Below are 22,182 nucleotides of genomic sequence, written 5' to 3' on the forward strand. Positions count from 1 at the left end.
GTCAGTGATGAACAGGGCAGGGGCTCCCCACAGTGGAGTGTCAGTCAGTGATGGAACAGGGCAGGGGCTCCCCACAGTGGAGTGTCAGTCAGTGATGAACAGGGCAGGGGCTCCCCACAGTGGAGTGTCAGTCAGTGATGAACAGGGCAGGGGGCTCCCCACAGTGGAGTGTCAGTCAGTGATGAACAGGGCAGGGGGCTCCCCACAGTGGAGTGTCAGTCAGTGATGAACAGGGCAGGGGCTCCCCACAGTGGAGTGTCAGTCAGTGATGGAACAGGGCAGGGGCTCCCCACAGTGGAGTGTCAGTCAGTGATGAACAGGGCAGGGGGCTCCCCACAGTGGAGTGTCAGTCAGTGATGGAACAGGGCAGGGGCTCCCCACAGTGGAGTGTCAGTCAGTGATGGAACAGGGCAGGGGCTCCCCACAGTGGAGTGTCAGTCAGTGATGAACAGGGCAGGGGCTCCCCACAGTGGAGTGTCAGTCAGTGATGGAACAGGGCAGGGGGCTCCCCACAGTGGAGTGTCAGTCAGTGATGAACAGGGCAGGGGCTCCCCACAGTGGAGTGTCAGTCAGTGATGAACAGGGCAGGGGCTCCCCACAGTGGAGTGTCAGTCAGTGATGAACAGGGCAGGGGCTCCCCACAGTGGAGTGTCAGTCAGTGATGGAACAGGGCAGGGGCTCCCCACAGTGGAGTGTCAGTCAGTGATGAACAGGGCAGGGGCTCCCCACAGTGGAGTGTCAGTCAGTGATGAACAGGGCAGGGGCTCCCCACAGTGGAGTGTCAGTCAGTGATGGAACAGGGCAGGGGCTCCCCACAGTGGAATGTCAGTCAGTGATGAACAGGGCAGGGGCTCCCCACAGTGGAATGTCAGTCAGTGATGAACAGGGCAGGGGCTCCCCACAGTGGAGTGTCAGTCAGTGATGAACAGGGCAGGGGCTCCCCACAGTGGAGTGTCAGTCAGTGATGGAACAGGGCAGGGGCTCCCCACAGTGGAGTGTCAGTCAGTGATGGAACAGGGCAGGGACTCCCCACAGTGGAGTGTCAGTCAGTGATGGAACAGGGCAGGGGCTCCCCACAGTGGAGTGTCAGTCAGTGATGGAACAGGGCAGGGGCTCCCCACAGTGGAGTGTCAGTAGGTGATGAACAGGGCAGGGGCTCCCCACAGTGGAATGTCAGTCAGTGATGAACAGGGCAGGGGCTCCCCACAGTGGAGTGTCAGTCAGTGATGAACAGGGCAGGGGGCTCCCCACAGTGGAGTGTCAGTAGGTGATGAACAGGGCAGGGGGCTCCCCACAGTGGAGTGTCAGTCAGTGATGGAACAGGGCAGGGGCTCCCCACAGTGGAATGTCAGTCAGTGATGAACAGGGCAGGGGGCTCCCCACAGTGGAGTGTCAGTCAGTGATGGAACAGGGCAGGGGCTCCCCACAGTGGAGTGTCAGTCAGTGATGGAACAGGGCAGGGGCTCCCCACAGTGGAGTGTCAGTAGGTGATGAACAGGGCAGGGGCTCCCCACAGTGGAATGTCAGTCAGTGATGAACAGGGCAGGGGCTCCCCACAGTGGAATGTCAGTCAGTGATGAACAGGGCAGGGGCTCCCCACAGTGGAGTGTCAGTCAGTGATGGAACAGGGCAGGGGCTCCCCACAGTGGAGTGTCAGTCAGTGATGGAACAGGGCAGGGGCTCCCCACAGTGGAGTGTCAGTCAGTGATGGACAGGGCAGGGGCTCCCCACAGTGGAGTGTCAGTCAGTGATGAACAGGGCAGGGGGCTCCCCACAGTGGAGTGTCAGTCAGTGATGGAACAGGGCAGGGGCTCCCCACAGTGGAGTGTCAGTAGGTGATGAACAGGGCAGGGGCTCCCCACAGTGGAGTGTCAGTCAGTGATGAACAGGGCAGGGGCTCCCCACAGTGGAGTGTCAGTCAGTGATGAACAGGGCAGGGGCTCCCCACAGTGGAGTGTCAGTCAGTGATGGAACAGGGCAGGGGGCTCCCCACAGTGGAGTGTCAGTCAGTGATGGAACAGGGCAGGGGCTCCCCACAGTGGTGTGTCAGTAGGTGATGAACAGGGCAGGGGCTCCCCACAGTGGAATGTCAGTCAGTGATGAACAGGGCAGGGGCTCCCCACAGTGGAATGTCAGTCAGTGATGAACAGGGCAGGGGCTCCCCACAGTGGAGTGTCAGTCAGTGATGAACAGGGCAGGGGGCTCCCCACAGTGGAGTGTCAGTCAGTGATGGAACAGGGCAGGGGCTCCCCACAGTGGAGTGTCAGTAGGTGATGAACAGGGCAGGGGCTCCCCACAGTGGAGTGTCAGTCAGTGATGAACAGGGCAGGGGCTCCCCACAGTGGAGTGTCAGTCAGTGATGAACAGGGCAGGGGCTCCCCACAGTGGAGTGTCAGTCAGTGATGAACAGGGCAGGGGCTCCCCACAGTGGAGTGTCAGTCAGTGATGGAACAGGGCAGGGGGCTCCCCACAGTGGAGTGTCAGTCAGTGATGGAACAGGGCAGGGGCTCCCCACAGTGGAATGTCAGTCAGTGATGAACAGGGCAGGGGCTCCCCACAGTGGAATGTCAGTCAGTGATGAACAGGGCAGGGGCTCCCCACAGTGGAGTGTCAGTCAGTGATGAACAGGGCAGGGGCTCCCCACAGTGGAGTGTCAGTCAGTGATGGAACAGGGCAGGGGCTCCCCACAGTGGAGTGTCAGTCAGTGATGAACAGGGCAGGGGCTCCCCACAGTGGAGTGTCAGTCAGTGATGAACAGGGCAGGGGCTCCCCACAGTGGAGTGTCAGTCAGTGATGAACAGGGCAGGGGCTCCCCACAGTGGAGTGTCAGTCAGTGATGAACAGGGCAGGGGCTCCCCACAGTGGAATGTCAGTCAGTGATGGAACAGGGCAGGGGGCTCCCCACAGTGGAGTGTCAGTCAGTGATGGAACAGGGCAGGGGCTCCCCACAGTGGAGTGTCAGTCAGTGATGGAACAGGGCAGGGGCTCCCCACAGTGGAGTGTCAGTCAGTGATGAAACAGGGCAGGGGCTCCCCACAGTGGAGTGTCAGTCAGTGATGGAACAGGGCAGGGGCTCCCCACAGTGGAATGTCAGTCAGTGATGAACAGGGCAGGGGGCTCCCCACAGTGGAGTGTCAGTCAGTGATGGAACAGGGCAGGGGGCTCCCCACAGTGGAATGTCAGTCAGTGATGGAACAGGGCAGGGGCTCCCCACAGTGGAATGTCAGTCAGTGATGAACAGGGCAGGGGCTCCCCACAGTGGAGTGTCAGTCAGTGATGGAACAGGGCAGGGGCTCCCCACAGTGGAGTGTCAGTCAGTGATGAACAGGGCAGGGGGCTCCCCACAGTGGAGTGTCAGTCAGTGATGGAACAGGGCAGGGGGCTCCCCACAGTGGAATGTCAGTCAGTGATGGAACAGGGCAGGGGCTCCCCACAGTGGAGTGTCAGTCAGTGATGAACAGGGCAGGGGCTCCCCACAGTGGAGTGTCAGTCAGTGATGGAACAGGGCAGGGGCTCCCCACAGTGGAATGTCAGTCAGTGATGAACAGGGCAGGGGCTCCCCACAGTGGAATGTCAGTCAGTGATGAACAGGGCAGGGGCTCCCCACAGTGGAGTGTCAGTCAGTGATGGAACAGGGCAGGGGCTCCCCACAGTGGAATGTCAGTCAGTGATGAACAGGGCAGGGGGCTCCCCACAGTGGAGTGTCAGTCAGTGATGGAACAGGGCAGGGGGCTCCCCACAGTGGAATGTCAGTCAGTGATGGAACAGGGCAGGGGCTCCCCACAGTGGAGTGTCAGTCAGTGATGAACAGGGCAGGGGCTCCCCACAGTGGAATGTCAGTCAGTGATGAACAGGGCAGGGGCTCCCCACAGTGGAGTGTCAGTCAGTGATGGAACAGGGCAGGGGCTCCCCACAGTGGAATGTCAGTCAGTGATGAACAGGGCAGGGGCTCCCCACAGTGGAGTGTCAGTCAGTGATGGAACAGGGCAGGGGCTCCCCACAGTGGAATGTCAGTCAGTGATGAACAGGGCAGGGGCTCCCCACAGTGGAATGTCAGTTGTGATGAACAGGGCAGGGGCTCCCCACAGTGGAGTGTCAGTCAGTGATGAACAGGGCAGGGGCTCCCCACAGTGGAGTGTCAGTCAGTGATGGAACAGGGCAGGGGCTCCCCACAGTGGAGTGTCAGTCAGTGATGAAACAGGGCAGGGGCTCCCCACAGTGGAGTGTCAGTCAGTGATGGAACAGGGCAGGGGCTCCCCACAGTGGAGTGTCAGTAGGTGATGAACAGGGCAGGGGCTCCCCACAGTGGAGTGTCAGTCAGTGATGAACAGGGCAGGGGCTCCCCACAGTGGAGTGTCAGTCAGTGATGAACAGGGCAGGGGCTCCCCACAGTGGAGTGTCAGTCAGTGATGGAACAGGGCAGGGGCTCCCCACAGTGGAGTGTCAGTCAGTGATGGAACAGGGCAGGGGCTCCCCACAGTGGAATGTCAGTCAGGGATGGAACAGGGCAGGGGCTCCCCACAGTGGAGTGTCAGTCAGTGATGGAACAGGGCAGGGGCTCCCCACAGTGGAGTGTCAGTCAGTGATGGAACAGGGCAGGGGCTCCCCACAGTGGAGTGTCAGTCAGTGATGAACAGGGCAGGGGCTCCCCACAGTGGAGTGTCAGTCAGTGATGAACAGGGCAGGGGCTCCCCACAGTGGAATGTCAGTCAGTGATGGAACAGGGCAGGGGGCTCCCCACAGTGGAGTGTCAGTCAGTGATGGAACAGGGCAGGGGGCTCCCCACAGTGGAGTGTCAGTCAGTGATGAACAGGGCAGGGGGCTCCCCACAGTGGAATGTCAGTCAGTGATGAACAGGGCAGGGGCTCCCCACAGTGGAGTGTCAGTCAGTGATGAACAGGGCAGGGGCTCCCCACAGTGGAATGTCAGTCAGTGATGAACAGGGCAGGGGGCTCCCCACAGTGGAATGTCAGTCAGGGATGGAACAGGGCAGGGGCTCCCCACAGTGGAATGTCAGTCAGTGATGGAACAGGGCAGGGGCTCCCCACAGTGGAGTGTCAGTCAGTGATGAACAGGGCAGGGGCTCCCCACAGTGGAGTGTCAGTCAGTGATGAACAGGGCAGGGGCTCCCCACAGTGGAGTGTCAGTCAGTGATGAACAGGGCAGGGGCTCCCCACAGTGGAATGTCAGTCAGTGATGGAACAGGGCAGGGGGCTCCCCACATGGAGTGTCAGTCAGTGATGGAACAGGGCAGGGGGCTCCCCACAGTGGAGTGTCAGTCAGTGATGAACAGGGCAGGGGGCTCCCCACAGTGGAATGTCAGTCAGTGATGAACAGGGCAGGGGCTCCCCACAGTGGAGTGTCAGTCAGTGATGAACAGGGCAGGGGCTCCCCACAGTGGAATGTCAGTCAGTGATGGAACAGGGCAGGGGCTCCCCACAGTGGAATGTCAGTCAGTGATGAACAGGGCAGGGGCTCCCCACAGTGGAGTGTCAGTCAGTGATGGAACAGGGCAGGGGCTCCCCACTGTGGAATGTCAGTCAATGATGGAACAGGGCAGGGGCTCCCCACAGTGGAGTGTCAGTCAGTGATGAACAGGGCAGGGGCTCCCCACAGTGGAGTGTCAGTCAGTGATGGAACAGGGCAGGGGCTCCCCACAGTGGAGTGTCAGTCAGTGATGAACAGGGCAGGGGCTCCCCACAGTGGAGTGTCAGTCAGTGATGAACAGGGCAGGGGCTCCCCACAGTGGAATGTCTGTCAGTGATGAACAGGGCAGGGGCTCCCCACTGTGGAGTGTCAGTCAGTGATGGAACAGGGCAGGGGCTCCCCACAGTGGAGTGTCAGTCAGTGATGAACAGGGCAGGGGCTCCCCACAGTGGAGTGTCAGTCAGTGATGGAACAGGGCAGGGGCTCCCCACAGTGGAGTGTCAGTCAGTGATGAACAGGGCAGGGGCTCCCCACAGTGGAATGTCAGTCAGTGATGGAACAGGGCAGGGGCTCCCCACAGTGGAGTGTCAGTCAGTGATGAACAGGGCAGGGGCTCCCCACTGTGGAGTGTCAGTCAGTGATGGAACAGGGCAGGGGCTCCCCAGTGGAATGTCAGTCAGTAATGGAACAGGGCTGGGTCTCCCTAAAGTGGAATGTCATTCAATGATGGAACAGGGTAGGGGGCTCCCCAAAGTGGAATATTAGTCAGTGATGGAACAGGGACTCTTTGGGCTGCCAGAGTAGTGATGGAACTCCAGCAAAAGGTTTCCCATGAAGGTACAGGGCCAGGGTCTATATCCCCGAACACTCTCTCTGTGTCTCAGAAGCTTGAGGTATCCCTGAAGGGGAATGGAGTTAAAGAGGAAATCCTTGCTAAGAACCTGTTTCCAATGCTGCCAAGCCCTGAAAAGGGGAGAGGGAGGGGAAGGCACAGAGAATACAAGCACCCAGCCCACAAAGTCAGGGTACCTGCTGAAACCAGAGAAGATAAAAATACTTGTTCATTCAGTTAGCAATATTTGAAAATGAGATTTCATATCAAAATCCTCTTTCAAGGACAAGGAAGATGGCTAAATGGTTAAAAATGCTTGCTTGCAAAGCCTGACAGGCCAGGTTCAGTTCCCCACCTACCCACTGAAAGCCAAATGGGCACTTATATGCAGCAGCAAGAGACCCTGGCACACCCAAACACACACACTTACACAGCACATACAGGTGAAAATAAATAAATCCTGTTGTTTTTTTTTTTTCAAGGTATGTCTTACTCTTGCCCAGATGACCTGGAATTCACTATGTAGTCTCAGGGTGGCCTTGAACTCATGGCAACCCTCCTACCTCTGCCTCCCAAGTGGGATTCAAGGTGTGTGCCACCAACCTGGCTCAACAAATATATATTTTTTAAAACCCCTCTTTGGGGGCTGGAGAGATGGCTTAGTAGTTAAAGACACTTGCCTGTCAAGCCTAAGGTCCCAGGTTCAATTCCCCAATACCAATGTAAGCCAGATGCACATGGTGGCTCATGCGTCTGAAGTTCACCTACAGAGGCTAGAGGCCCAGGTGCACCCATTCTCTCTGCCTCTTCCTCTTCCTCTCCCCCTCTCAAATAAAAAAATAAAATACTAAAAAATATTTAAAGCATTGAAAAGGGGCTGGAGAGATGGCTTAGTGGCTAAGGTGCTTGCCTGCACAGCCAATGAACCCAGGTTCAATTCCTCAAGACCACATAAGCCAGATGCACAAGGCAGGACATGCATCTGGAGTTCATTTGCAGCAGCTGGAAGTCCTGGCGTTCCCATTCTCTCCCCCTCTTTCTCTCTTTCTGGTTCTTTTTATCCCCACCCCCAAATAATTAATTTTTTTAAAAAGTAAAAAAAACAAAACAAAAGGGAGCTGGAGACATGGCTTAGTGGTTAAGCGCTTGCCTGTGAAGCCTAAGAACCCCGGTTCGAGGCTCAGTTCCCCAGGACCCACGTTAGCCAGATGCACAAGGGGGTGCACACATCTGGAGTTCATCTGCAGCAGCTGGAGGTGCTGGCGTGCCCATTCTTTCTCTCTCTCTCTGCCTCTTTCTGTTACTCTCAAATAAATAAATAAAAATAAACAAAAATAATTTTTTTTAAAGTAAAAAACAAAAATTGGGCTGGAGGGATGGCTTAGTGATTAAAGTGCTTGCCTGCAAGGCCAAAGGACCCAGGTTCAATTCCCCAGGACCCATGTTAGCCAGATGCACAAGGGGGCACATGTGTCTGGATTCATTTGCAGTGTCTGGAGGCCTTGGCACGCCCATTCTCTCTTTCTCCCTCTCTTTCTCTGTCAAATAAATAAAAATTTAAAAAATATTTTAAAAATATTGAAAACAAACAAACCCCCTTCCAACAATCAGCTGAGCTGTGTAAGACCATTGCTTCTGGGGGCAGAGCAGCTTCTTCACACATTTTCCAATCCACACTGAGATCTGGGCCTTTTCTTGTTGCTCACAAGGTAGAGTTTTTTCCCAGCTGGACCAAGGACAATGGCATCTCTTTTGCTTGTCCTGTGGTCCCTAGGCAGCCTGCTGACTCCACCCTCGAAATCACCATCCCCATGACTCACCTCTCCCGAGCCCTGAGGTGGCCCCTGTGATCACCACCACAGCATTCCGCAGGTAGGCCTTTGTGCGCATCCACTGCAGCAGCCGGAAGAGCCCAAAGATGCCCAGGCAGCCGAACAACAGGGGCAGAGTGGTCGTGTGGGTGATCAAGTCCATGACCTTCCCTTTCAGTAGACTCTTCCTGAAGACCCAAAGCAAATCCAGCAGGGGTAAGATGAAGCAGACCAGACGCAGCTCTTTCCTAGCTGCTGCAAAGCCTACTGAGCCCCATCAAGTGTGTCTCAGGCCTCACACCCCACTTGGCTATTCAGCATAGTGAGTCATTTTCTCTCACTGTGCACAGAAACGAGCAGACAGCAAAGCACCAGGCCTCAGGATGTCCCTGAGAACAAGCTCAGAGTGTGACTCAGGATTAGACTCCAGTTTGGCCAGTGTCCCTACAATAGCATTCACCCAATTCCCCTTCAGTAACTTGTTTGGGGGCAGGGAACCTATTTGGGGAAACTTATGTGGGCCTTTAACAGTTTTAATCCATAAGTAGTTATGAAATAAACAAAACACATGTTTGTTTGGTTGGTTTTGGTTTTTTGAGGTAGGTTCTCACTCCAGCTCAGGCTGACCTGGAATTCACTATGCATTCTCAGCATGGCCTCAAATTCATGGTGAGATCCTCCTACCTCTGCCTCCCAAGTGCTGGAATTAAAGATGTGCACCACCACACTGGCTCAAAAAATATTTTATTTTTTATTTGTTTATTTGAGAGAGTGAGAGAAAGACAGAAAGAGAAAGCAGAGAAAAAAAGAGGCAGATAGAGAATGGGTGCACCAGGGCCTCCAGCCACCACAAAGAAACTCCAGACAGGTGTGCTATCTTGTGCATCTGGTTTACATGGGTCCTGAAGAATCAAACCTAGGTCCTTTGGCTTGACCTTAACCACTAAGCCATTTCTCCAGCCCTTTTATTTTTATTTATCCACTATATGACAAAGAGGGAGGGGGGCATATAAAGAGAATGGGCATGCTGGGGTCCTCAGGCTTCACAGGCAACACATTAACTATTAAGCTATCTCTCCAGCCCAACATTTAATTTTTTTATTTATTTGCAAGCAGAGAAAGAGAGAATGAGCACATCCAAGACCTCCAGCTGCTACAAATGAACTCTAGACGCATGTGCCACTTTGTGCATCTGACTTTACATGGGTACTAGGTAATCGAATCTGGATCATTAGGCTTTGCAGGCTAGCACTTTAACCATTAAGCCATTTCTCCAGCCCCTGTAGAACATTTCTTTCTTTCTTCCTTTTTTTTTTTTTTTCTTTTTCTGTTTTGGTTTTTCGAGGTAGGGTCTCACTCTAGCCCAGGCTGGCCTGGAATTCACTAGGTAGTCTCAGGGTGGCCTTGCACTCTCAGTGATCCTCCTACCTCTGCCTCCTGAGTTCTGGGATTAAAGGTGTGTGCCACCATGCCTGGCCTAAAGTTTAATATTTAATTCTTTAAGGTTGGAGAGAGCATGGTGGCGCACACCTTTAATCCCAGAACTCAGGAGGCAGAGGTAGGAGGATCACTGAGAGTGCAAGGCCACCCTGAGACTACCTAGTGAATTCCAGGCCAGCCTGGGCTAGAGTGAGACCCTACCTCGAAAAACCAAAACAGAAAAAGAAAAAAAAAAAAAAAAAAAGGTTGGAGAGATGGCTCAAAGGTTGAATATGCTTGTTTGCTAAGCTTGACAGCCTGGGTTCAATTCCCCAATTCCCACATAAAGCCAGGTGCACAAAGTGGCAAATGCATCTGGAGTTCATGTGCAGTAGCAATTGGCCCTGGCATTCCCATTACTTTTCCTTCTCTCTCCTTACAAATAATAAACTTAAAAATATATTTCTTTGCACATGTGCATTGTGTGAGTGTGTGGGCACACCAGAGCCTCTTGCTTCTGCATATGAACGCAAGATGCCTGCTCCACTTGTTGCACCTGGCTTTATTTGAGTGCTAGGACACGGAACTCAGGTCAACAGGTTTTGCAAGTGCTTTAACCACTGAGCAATCTCCCCAGCCCCTAGTATTTTTCCCCTGCCTGCTCAAGCAGCTCTAAATATTTTCATTAAGTAGAAAGTTGTATGGAATGGATACATCATATGTTAGTGCCACCATTTCCCTCCTCCCTGCCCTCATTCGGCTGTACTTCTAAAGTTTTGAAAACTAATTATATTCTTAGACAGTAAAAATGACTTTCTCATGATCTTCCACTAGGGGTCAGAGTGGCATCTCAAATACACACTACCTGGGTGGGGCACTGACCTCGCCCTTAGCAGGAAGTTGAGTTCTCTACTATGGTATGCTGGGCCTAAGCATGCTCTGGGGGACCCATGGCTGCTTCAGCTGCAGAGTTCAAAGCCATCCCTGGTGCTGTGCCCTGCTAGTGTCTGCCAGGGTCCTTTAGGGGCCCCATCTGGGAAGAATGTGGGTGAGGGAAGGGTTCCCAGGGGTGAGGCAGGAAGGGCTACCAGTGTTTTGGTATGTTGGTACAGTAAGTGGCAGAAAGTCTAGGCTGGCCCCAAGGTAAGCATATCTCAGACTTTCCAACTAATGAACTGGGGGCGGGAAGGATTGAGGCTTAATTTATCTGGGTGGCTGCTTGGGAAGTTTTGTTGTTGTTTTTGTCTTGGTGGTTCTTTCTTTCATTCTTTCCTTCCTTCCTTCCTTCCCGCCCCCTTCCTTCCCTTCCTCCCCCCCCCCCCCACCTTTCTTTCTTTTCCTAATTGCAACCCAGATCCTTGTTCCAGGCAGGCCTCAGGGTAGAACAATACTACCTTGCCCAGAATGGCCCAAGACCCAGCCACTTCCCAGGATGAACAGGAAAGTGTTTGGTAGGGCCCTGCTCAGGGAAAGACAACACACCTGAGACCAGAACCAGAGTCCACTAGGTCTGTTTGGGGGAAAACGCTGCACAATATTCCATGGGCCCCTAGAGACCACAACTGGCAGAGCTGGTCCACTTCAGACCCTCAGCCTAGTACTGAGTCACCAAAGGTGCAGCCCATTACCTTTCAAGGTGCACAGGTTCCAGAGACCACCCACGGACACCAAATGTGGCGTGGCAGCAGCAGTGTGAGTCAGAGGAAAAGCCTTCCCACTGGCCTGACTGCTGTACATCCTGCCCTGCACTTCCACCCTGAGCCTCGGTGTCCTTGGTCTTTCAGGTCCGTCAGCCATTTGGGTGGATTACCTTTGTGCACAGCTCAGTTACCCGCTCCAGGGATATGGCTGCCAGCAGCAGCATGACCCAGGATGATCTCCAGAACTCAGAAACTCACCTCACAATAAGTAAATCCCCAATCTTCTAAAGAAGATAGTCTTCAGTTCCTGAACACTGGTTCTTTCCAAATTAAAGAAACTCACTCAACAGGGTTCAATGAAATCATTTTTCTTTTTTTTTAAATTAAAAAAAATGTTATTTTTTTATTTATTTGAGAGTTACACACAAAGAGAGAGGCAGATAGAAAATGGCATGCCAGGATCTCCAGCCACAACAAACGAACTCAGAGGCATGAGGCACCTTGTGCATCTGGCTTATGTGGGTCCTGGGGAATAGAGCCTCGAATTGGAGTCCTCAGGCTTCACAGGCAGGCGCTTAACTGTTAAGCCATCTCTCCAGCCCTCTTTTTTGTTTGTTTTATTTAGGTAGTGTCAAGATGGCCTCAAACTCACCCCTCCTTCCTCTGCCTCCCGAGTGCTGGAATTAAAGGCATGTACCACCACACCTGGTTTTATTTTGCTTTTGGAGGTAGGGTCTTGCTCTAGCCCAGGCTGAGGTGGAATTCAATATGCAGTCTCAGGCTGGCCTCAAACTCACAGTGATCCTCCTACCTCTGTCTCCCAAGTTCTGGGATTAAAGGCATGCACCACCATATCCAGCTTTTCAATGAAGTTTTTATGCCTTCATAAACCCTTTAACTTTTCAAAACGAGTCCTATGTCTCAGGTCCTGTGTGTCTCCAAGGTCAGTGCAGCAACAAGCTGGTACACAGACACTGGATTATCCCTCAACCCTTTCACATATGGGCATACCAGGATGAGAGTTACATGGCCCAGTGAGGCTCCCAAATGGAAGACATTGAAAGCACATTTTCATGAGGCCTAATTAAACTCAAGCCAGCATCCTATGACAGGAAGAAAAGTGAGAAAGGGGCTGCAGAGATGGCTCAGTGGTTAAGGCACCTGCCTCCAAAACCAAAGGACCCTGTTCAATTCCCCAAGACCCACGTAAGCCAGATACACAAGGTGGCGCATGTGTGTGGAGTTCATTTGCAGTGGCTGAAGGCCCTGGCGTGCCCATTCTCTCTCTCTTTCTCTCTCCCCGCCTCTTTCTCTCAAATAAACAAAATTTAAAAAAAAAACAAACTAAAACTAAAGATATCCTAACTTATTCCGCTCTGAAGTGCCCATGGCCACAGAGCCTAAGGACCCTAGTTTGAGGCTCTATTCTCCAGGACCCATGACAAGGTGACGCATGCATCTGGAATTCATTTACAATGGCATGTCCATTCTCTCTGTATCTGCCTCTTTGTCTGTCACTCTCAAATAAATAAATAAAAATATACAAAAAATTAAAAAGGAATGTGAGGAGCTGGGCATGGTGGCACACGCCTGTAATCCCTGCACTTGGGAGGCAGAGTTGGGAGGATCGCCATGAGTTCAAGGCCACCCTGAGAATACAGAATGAATTCCAGGTCAGCCTGGGCTAGAGTGAGACCCCTACCTCAAAAAACCAAAATAAATAAATAAAGAATAAAAAATAAAAATAAAAAGGAGAGTGAGAGGGCTGGAGAGATGGCTTAGCGGTTAAGGCACATTCCTGTGAAGCCTAAGAACCCAGGTTCGAGTCTCCAGGTCTCATGTAAGCCAGATGCATATGGTGGCACATGGAGTTTGTTTGCAGTGGCTAGAGACCCTGACGTGGCCATTCTCCCTCTCCCTCTCTGTCTCTAATAAATAAATAAAAATAAAATCTTTTTTTAAATTTTTTATTTTTATTTATTTATTTGAGAGCAGCAGAAAGAGAGAATGAGGAAGGGGGGGGGAACAATGGATGCACCAGGGCCTCCAGCCACTGCAAACGAACTCCAGACGCATGCACCCCCTTGTGCATCTAGCTAACGTGGATCCTGGGGAATCAAGCCTCGAACTGGGGTCCTTAGGCTTCACAGGCAAGCGCTTAACCGCTAATCCATCTCTCCAGCCCACCCCCTTTTTTTTTAAGAGTGTGAGCAAGTATTTTGCTCAAGAGTTCCAGCATTTGGATATCAACTGGAAGAGAGAAAGGACAGTCTGCCTGAGCCTTCTTTGAGCTGTGGCAGGAAGCGAGACAGGAAGGGGAGAGGGTTCAGAAAAGGAAGACGCCCTGGACAGAAAGCACAAAGCACATATCCAGAAGTGAGGACACACCACCTACACATACAACATATGCATGTACCAACCTCAGTCACGTCCACTATTGTTGCTAAGGAAGGGACCTGATGATACACGAGCTGCACCAACAGGCAACATGAACTGACACGAGGAAGTGGCGGAGCTCAGGGAGTCACACCGGAAGGCTGCTTAGGTTTTCATATAACGCAACATCGGAAAGCTGTGGGCCTCCAGTGAGTGTGGGACAGGAGGAAATCCCTTCCAGGGTGTTCCTTGGACCAGGGAGCCACAGACTTGATGGGTTCTCAAATCTAGCTGCTCCCTTCTTTTCCACTGAGAGTTCTTGTCAAGGGTTTCAAGAATCTCACCTTAAGGCTTAGAGGTTAAAGTGCTTGCCTGCAAAGCCAAAGGACCCAGGTTTGATTCCCCAGGATCCATGTAAGCCAGATGCATAAGGTGGCGCATGTGTCTGGAATTCATTTGCAGTGGAATTCATTTCCTGTTGTGCCTGTTCTCTCCCTCCCTCTCTCATAAATAAATAAAAATATTTAGCTGGGCATGGTGGTGCAGGCCTTTAATCCCAGCACTCGGGAGGCAGAGGTAGAAGGATTGCTGTGAGTTCAAGGCCACCTTGAGACTACATAGTGAATTCCAGGTCAGCCTGGGCTAGAGTGAGACCCTACCTCAAAAAAACCAAAACAAAATGCTCATCAAACTGCCCAGTAAGCACTTCTCTTAACATTCATACCCATATATTACGCTACTCTCACTTTTGGAACGAGAAGCTTCTCTTTCCAGATGGCAGTGACCACCTTAGGATGACTCAGAAGGCACCACCCTACCTCAAAAAACAAAAACAAGGGCTGGAGAGATGGCTTAGCGGTTAAGCGCTTGCCTGTGAAGCCTAAGGACCCCGGTTCGAGGCTTGGTTCCCCAGGTCCCACGTTAGCCAGATGCACAAGGGGGCGCACGCGTCTGGAGTTCGTTTGCAGAGGCTGGAAGCCCTGGCGCGCCCATTCTCTCCCTCTATCTGTCTTTCTCTCTATGCCTGTCGCTCTCAAATAAATAAATAAAATTCAAAAAAAAACAAAAAACAAAAAACAAAGCCGGGCATGGTGGCGCATGCCTTTAATCCCAGCACTCAGGAGGCAGAGGTAGGAGGATTGCTGTGAGTTCGAAGCCACCCTGAGACTCCACAGTGAATTCCAGGTCAGCCTGGGCTAGAGTGAAACCCTACCTCGAAAAAAAAAAAATATATATATCATTCCACACCTGGAAAGAGAGGACTCATGCAACACCATGCCACATTCCAAGCAAACTGGGTAAAAGAGCAGAGTGGGTTCCAAATGGGAAACAAGACACTGAACTCTCTGCAAAGAGTGGCTTACTGTCACCCAAAGCAGCTAGAATCTGTTGTCCAAAACCTCCACCTCCTCTTCTACTGTCTTCCTCTTCTACTGTCTAACAACCTCCCACCCTAATCAGCTGGTCTATTTCAAGTAGTGTACACTCTGGTTTTGACCCATATGTGAAGATAAACCTGAAAATTCCTATCTAGTTTCAGAAAGTAAAGGAAGGCCAGGCATGTGGTGAGTGAGTGAGGCATGCCTGTAAGCCTAGGTTCATGAAACAATGGCAGGAGATCACAAGTTTGAAGCAGCTTGGTTTGCAAAGCAAGTACCAGGCCAGCCGGAGTTAGTCAGCCCGTCTCCAAAACCTAAAAATAGGCAGAGTAAAACCATTCTTTTGTGAACTCAAGTATCTATATGGCAGCAACTGCAGCTGTCTTCAGTTCGAGAAAGACAACCAATTAGGGCCAGTGGCAAGTTCTCTGCCAACAGAGCTCCTGGTGCCAATGGCAGAGTGACTGAGACTAAAGGCCATAGTGTCAGTGGAGAGGGGACTGTGACATGGCTCCACATTGTCACCCTCAGCAGCCTGAGGAGTTTGCCTACACTTTTAAGAAACTCTCAACTCAGGCAAAATCCAGGACTTATAAATTCAACACAGTTAAGAATTCCAGGAAGCTGGGCATGGTGGCACATGCCTTTAATCCCAGTACTCGGGAGGCAGAGGTGGGAGGATCGCTGTGAGGCTAGCATGAGACTGCACAATGAATTCCAGGTCAGCCTGAGCTAGAGTGAAACCCTACCTCAAAACAAACAAACAAACAAAAAAAAAAAAAAAAAGAATTCCAGGAAAGCAGGTATGAAGCAGAGTTTAGGCCCAGAAAACCAACTCATATGTGGATCCTAGCTACAAATGACTGGACTTCTGTGTGAGTAGGAAGAAAACACAGTAGCAGAGGCCAGTAAGCTAGAAAGGGAATAGAAAGGGAGAGAGGGGGACCTAATAGGATGGTATTGCATATATGTAAGTAGAAGAACAGATTAATGGGGGTAAAAAGGCCTAAGTGAGGTCAGGGGAAGAGATTGAGTAAGGAAAGGTGAAGGGAGGGCTTATCAAAGTCTAAGAGGCTATAAATAAATCATATGGAAACCTACTTTTTTGAACAATGGAACATGTATATTGTTACTAGAAAATTTTCAGTGCCAGGGATGGGATACCTTCCAGTGAGTTGTTGGCCAGGGAGGTCCCTGATGCCCCAAAACATTACAGGCCATTGCCGAGACCTTTGGTTTCCCACCAGGAATAGATGGCAAGACCCTATTGCTGAAGACTCCACATACTTGGGCTGCAAAGCCACTGAGAAATCCTGCTGGAACTGAGCTGATAATCTCTTCCATGTAGACCACCTGACAGAAAACTGGAAAAAGCTACACTGCATGCAGTTCAATGGGAGAGAGAGAAATCACCAATGAAGATACCAAACAGTGGACACTGCAAGCCTTATATTTGGCTGGCCAGGACAAATGAGCCAATGGGTGCAACAGTGGCATATCCGTTATGGGGGAAAACAAATGCCCTCTAAATTGATTGGAGGCCTACTCCAGGGGAAGGAATACATCCCTGATCCTTGAAAACCTACAACAGGGATAGTCATGAGCCTTAGGAGTGTAACATCTGCTGCTGCTGTCTGGCTAAATGTATATACTATGCCTACCCAACTGCCCAGTAAGTAATTTCTCTTCATGTTCTTCACTTCTGTTAATGTTCATACCCATATATTAATGCTACTCTCACTTTTGGTTAGAGAACCTTGTCTTTTCAGATGGCAGTGACCTTGGGATGACTCAGAAGGTACCATGATGCTAATAAGAAGTGACAGAAAAGTGCTCAGCACTGAAATACCTCAATCATACCTTCCATGGCTCAGGTTCCCTTGCGGAAGAGGAGGCAGAAAGAATGTAAGAGCCAAAGGAAGGGTGGGACTCCTTATAACGTGCTCCTCCAGACACAAAATGGCCTGGATATCCATGACCTCACAGTGCCTGACACTACCTACACAAGACTATCATAAGAGGAAGAAAAGATGATGACATCAGAGTAAAAGAGAGACTGACTGAGAGGGGGAGGGGATATTATGGAAAATGGAGTTTCAAAAGGGAAAATGGGGGGAGGGAGGGGATTACCATGGGATATCGTTTACAATTGTGGACGTTGTCAATAGAAAAATATATTTAAAAAAGAATTTATTAGAGATTTTAATACAGGCTTAAGTATGAAGTTTGAAGGAGAAACTCAGAAATACACCAGACATCATGGATCATGGGTGTGGGCTTCTTTCTCCCCCCCCCACCCACCCACCAGGTAAGGTCTTGTTCTAGCTCAGGCTCACCCTATGTAGTCCTATTCATGTATGACCTATTCACTATGTAGATTCAGGGTGGCCTCAAACTCAGTGATCCTCTTACCTCTACCTCCCAAGTGTTGGGATTAAAAGTGTGTGCCACCATGTTTGGCCGGGTGTGGGTTTCTCTATGAGAATTTCACACAAGGAAGTGATATATGCAAAATGTGGGTGTAGGCATCTCAAGGGAGAGTTCTGGTATATGGGGGCCTTCTGGAATCCCACTGTTCAACGGGCTCCTAGGAGATCCTCTTCTCTTTTCTCTGTTCTCCTGTTTGATCCCTGAGTTTAGGGGATGGCTCCAGAGAGGCCACCATCTGATGAGATAAACCAAGAACCACTAGTTTACTGTAAATGAAAATTTGGATGAGACTACTAGAAAATTGTAGGCTTACAGCTGGGAAAGGAAGAAAGTCCTTAAACAGTTCTTGTTTCTCTGTGGGCGAGAAGAATTAATCACACTCCTGAATGGAGGATCCTTTCTCATCTCATATTCCCAAAACTTTCCCCATCATTCTATTCTGCCTCAAGAGGATACCTTCAGGACAGCAGGAGCTTGCTGGAATACTAGAGACAAACTATGGAGGAGTGGCCTGTCATGTATATTTTGTGGTGCCTGCCCAAGGGTCCCGGGTCTAAGGGATGCAGGATAGCATCAGTAAGCATGTCCAACTCATTTTCATTTACTGAAATGTTTCTACACAGTATAATATTCTGCAACATGCAACATACTTAGAAATGTAACTGATATTTTCCTCCAAAGCTATATTAAGTGGATTTTTTTTTCTATAAAATTTTTGGAGAGTTATTATCTGAGAAACATATTAAGTATTATAATTTTTAAATTAATAGATTGAAGTTTTTAAAAATCCACTAGCATCTAAACATGGTGGTGCATGCTTATAATTCCAGCATTCAGGAGTCTGAGGTAGGAGATTCACCATGAGTTCAAGGTTAGCCTGGGCTAGATTTGAGATCCTGCCTCAAAAAAGCTAAAAACAAACAAAAAAATTTAGTCCACTAGAGTATTCCTCTGTTAAGAATGTAAGTTTGGGGCTGGAGAGATGGCTTAGCAGTTAAGGTGCTACCCTGCAAAGCCAAAGGACCCAGGTTCAATTCCCCAGGACCCACGTAAGCCAGATGCAGAAAGTGGCACATGTATCTGGAGTTCATTTGCAATGGCTCAATGCCCTGGTGTGACCATTCTCTCTCCCTCTGTGTGTGTCTATGAAATAAACAAAATAAAAATAAAACTTAAAATATTTTTATTAAACTCAGGCCTTATGCATGATAGGCAAGCACTCCATCAATTAGCTACATCTCCAGCCTCAGTGCTTTTTAAAAACTCAGTTACTTGTGTGTGCATGTATGTGCACACGTGCCAGGGTGGCTTCCACCACAAATGGACTCTCATCCATAGCTTTATGTGGGTGGCTGAAGAATTGATCCTGGGCCAACAGATTTTGCAAGCAAAAGCCTTTGACTGCCAAGCCATCTCTTTAGCTCCCATCAGTGCTTTTTATATATCACAAGATGCTATAAGATCTGTCACAATCCTTCATTCCTTTGAAAATTTCATAAAAATCCAGGCCTAGTAGCACAGACCTTTAATTCCAGATACTCAGGGGATCGAGGCAGAAGGATAACCAAGTTTAAGACCTGCTTGAGCTACAAAACAATTTCAAAAAGGGCTGAATAGGAAATAGTTCAGTGAGTGTATCGGTCAGAGTTTTCAAGAGGAGGAGAACCCATGGAATGAGTATGTACTATAAAGGGAATTTATTAGAAGAGTCCACAGGATATGGCTGGGCAGTCCAACAATGGCTGTCTGCTTGCTGGAGAGCCTAAGAACCCAGTAGCTGCTAAGTCCACAAAGCAATGTCTCAGCAGTCCCAATATGATACAAAAAGTCCTGCAGGATTCCTGGAGAACTGTTGGCCTTCAGTCCAGGCTGGAAGGCTGAGGAAGCTGGGTTCTGATGTCCAGGAAGGATGGAAGCAACAGGCTAGATGCACTTACCAGCAAGTAGCACAGAAGGCCAGGAAAGGCCCTGGGTTCTCCTGAAGCCACCACCAGAAGGGCTGCCCACTCTGGGGGAAGGGCTTCCAACTCCATCAAATCCTTCTTGGAAATTCCCTCACAGACCTACCTATGAGGCATATCTCTTACTTGATTGCTAAGTCTTATCAAGTTGAAAACAACTTGAGTTTCAACTTAAGTTGAAAACAACTTAACCAAAGCAGGAAACAGTGCTGGCCACACAAGCATGAGGGCCTAAGATAGAAGGCTGAGACCCCTGGAGCTCAATCTAGCACACATGTAAAAAAACTGGACATGGAGGACTACAGAGATGGCTTAGTGGTAAAGGCACTTACCTGTGAAGCCAAAAAACCCAGGATCAATTCCCCAGAACCCATATAAGCCAGGTGCACAAGGTGGGGCATCTATCTGGAGTTCATTTTCAGTGGCTAGAGGCCTTGACATGCCCATTCTCTCTCTCTCTCCTCTCTGCTTGTAAATAAATAAATACTTAAAAAAAAAAAAAAAAAAAGATTCTGGGGCTGGAGAGATAGCTTAGCAGTTAGGGTGCTTGCCTGCAACTGCAAAGCCAAAGGACCCCCAGGTTTGATTCCCCAGGACCCATGTAAGCCAGATGCACAACATAGTGCATGCATGTGGAGTTCCTTTGCAATGGCTGTAGGCAATGGTGCACCCATTCTCTCTCTCTCTCACATTCTCTCTCTCCGTCTCTCAAATAAATAAATATATATTTTTTTAATTAAAAGGCCTGGAGAGATGGCTTAGTGGTTAAGATGCATGCCTGCGAAGCCTAAGGACCCCAGTTCTATTCTCCAAGTTCCATGTAAGCCAGATGCATATGGTGGCAAATGTGTCTGTAAGTTAGTTTGCAGTGGCTAGTGGCCTTGGCATACCCATTCTCTCTCTCTCTCTCTTCCTCCCTCAAATAAATAATTTTTAAAAAGTAAAAAAAAAAAAAAAAAAAAAGCCAGGTGTGGTAGCGCACGCCTTTAATCCCAGGACTTGGGAGGCAGAGGTAAGAGGATCACCATGAATTCGATGCTACTCTGAGACTACATAGTGAATTCCAGGTCAGTCTGAGCAAGAGTGAGACCCTACCTCGAAAAACCAAAATAAAAAAAATAATAATAATAAATAAAAAATAAATCGGGCTGGAGAGACGGCTTAGTGGTTAAAGTGTTTGCCTGCAAAGCCAAAGGACCGATGCACAAGATGGCACATGCGTCTGAAGTTCGTTTGTAATGGTTAGAGACCCTGGGGCGCCCATTCTCTCTCAACAGCTAGCGGCCTTGGCACACCCATTCTCATTCCAATTCATTCCCTCCCTCTCTTACAGACACACACACACACTCACACCCACACACTCACCACCCTCCTTTGCTAGTCCTAACCCTCCACCAGCTAAGCTGCCCCGTTCCTCTGGCGTTCCAGCCCTGGGTCACCGCGCCGCAGGCCCTCCGTGCGCCGCGCACAACGCGGGGAGGACACGCGCGACCCTCGGCACAGCAGCCCCGGGCCCCGCGGAATCGAGCCCAGGCGGCCCCGCCGAGCACCACCGAAGGGCTCCGTCTCCGAGCTCCGGTCCGTCAGGGTGGAAGCACCGCGGGGGGGCACTGGAAGTCACCGGGGCCCGCGGCCTCGCGCCGCGTCCCGCCCTTCCCGAGAGCCCGGAGTCGCCGGATCGGCGGGGGAAGAGGTGGCCTCGCCGCAGCACTCACCGAGGGGACCGGGAAACCATCGCTGCTCACTTCATCGTCCCGCCCCGGAAGTAACGTAAAACCCTCGGCCCGCCCCGACCAATCCCAGCGCTGGGAATGCGCGTGCGCATCGGACTCGTGCGCGGTGTTGGCGGAGTCCCTCGGACCCTGGTCTGAGGAAAGTCCTCTGCAGCCCTTCCATGGCTTCAGAGGGAAATTGGAAACGTGTTTGGGGCTCCATGCACGTTCAGGGAGAAAGTAAGGGAGATGTGTTTGTTGTTTAGGATTTATAGTACAGAGCCGAAGGTGGACTCCTGTAATCACAGCACTTGGGAGGTGGAGGCAGAAGGATCAGGGGTTCAAGGTCTTCCTCCACCAGGGCGACAAGACGCTGCCTTAAAAAATAATAATAATTATGCTACAGTTAGCAGAAAAAGCCCTAGTAATGAGAACAGAGATATTGGGGAGATGATTAAAGCAGTTTAGACTGGGGATTCCCCAGGGCAAGCTGAGTAAACTACAGTAGCCAGATTGGCAGATTCTGTGATCCTGCCTCAGTAAATAACGTTGAAAGCTACAACTTCTGACCTCCACTTCCACGCACGTGTACCTCCCAACACACACACACACACACACCAGTATAAAAAGAAAAGCTTGGGCTGGAGAGATGACCTAGCGGTTAAGCACTTGCTTGTGAAGCCTAAAGACCCCAGCTCGAGGCTCCGTTCCCCAGGACCCATGTAAGCCAGACGCAGAAAGGGACGCACGCATCTGGAGTTCGTTTGCAGTGGCTGGAGGCCCTGGCGCGCCCATTCTTTCTCTTTAACTTCCTCTTTCTCTCTCTCTCTGTTGATCTCAAATACATTTAAAAAAAAATTTTTTTTAAGAAAAAAAAAAGCTTGGGCTGACAAGCTGGCTTAGCAGTTGAGAGGCATGCCTGAGAAACCTAAAGACCTAGGTTTGATTTCCAAGTACACACGTAAGCCAGATACACAAGGTGGAGCATGCATCTGGAGTCCATTTGCAGAGGCTAGAGGGCTCCTGTTCTCCCTCCTCTCAGCCTCCTGCCACTTTCTTTCTAAAAGAAGGGAGGGAGGGCAGGCAGGCTTGAAACATCTACAAATAAATAGTTACTTCTCCCCCAGCCCCAAGTAGCCACTGTGATCTAAGGAGGAAAGCTCTATTAATAGTGGTAAATCTGCCAATTGCTTTC

General features: G+C 50.4%; 1 protein-coding gene across 1 annotated transcript in view; it reads right to left on the reverse strand.

Annotated features, from left to right (window-relative positions):
- Positions 1-21,045, reverse strand: part of Dhrs7b (dehydrogenase/reductase 7B) — a 45,275-nt gene extending 24,230 nt beyond the window's left edge. The window contains exons 1-2 of the mRNA XM_045131214.1: positions 20,991-21,045; positions 8,080-8,258 (exon numbers count right to left, since the gene is read on the reverse strand). Of these exons, the coding sequence (XP_044987149.1) occupies positions 8,080-8,258; positions 20,991-21,010 (199 nt within the window). The 5' untranslated portion in view covers positions 21,011-21,045. The remainder of the gene's footprint in view (positions 1-8,079; positions 8,259-20,990) is intronic.
- Between the last annotated feature and the right edge of the window lie 1,137 nt (positions 21,046-22,182).

This window comes from Jaculus jaculus, chromosome 12 (genome assembly GCF_020740685.1).
Source record: "Jaculus jaculus isolate mJacJac1 chromosome 12, mJacJac1.mat.Y.cur, whole genome shotgun sequence".
Lineage (NCBI taxonomy): Eukaryota > Metazoa > Chordata > Mammalia > Rodentia > Dipodidae > Jaculus > Jaculus jaculus.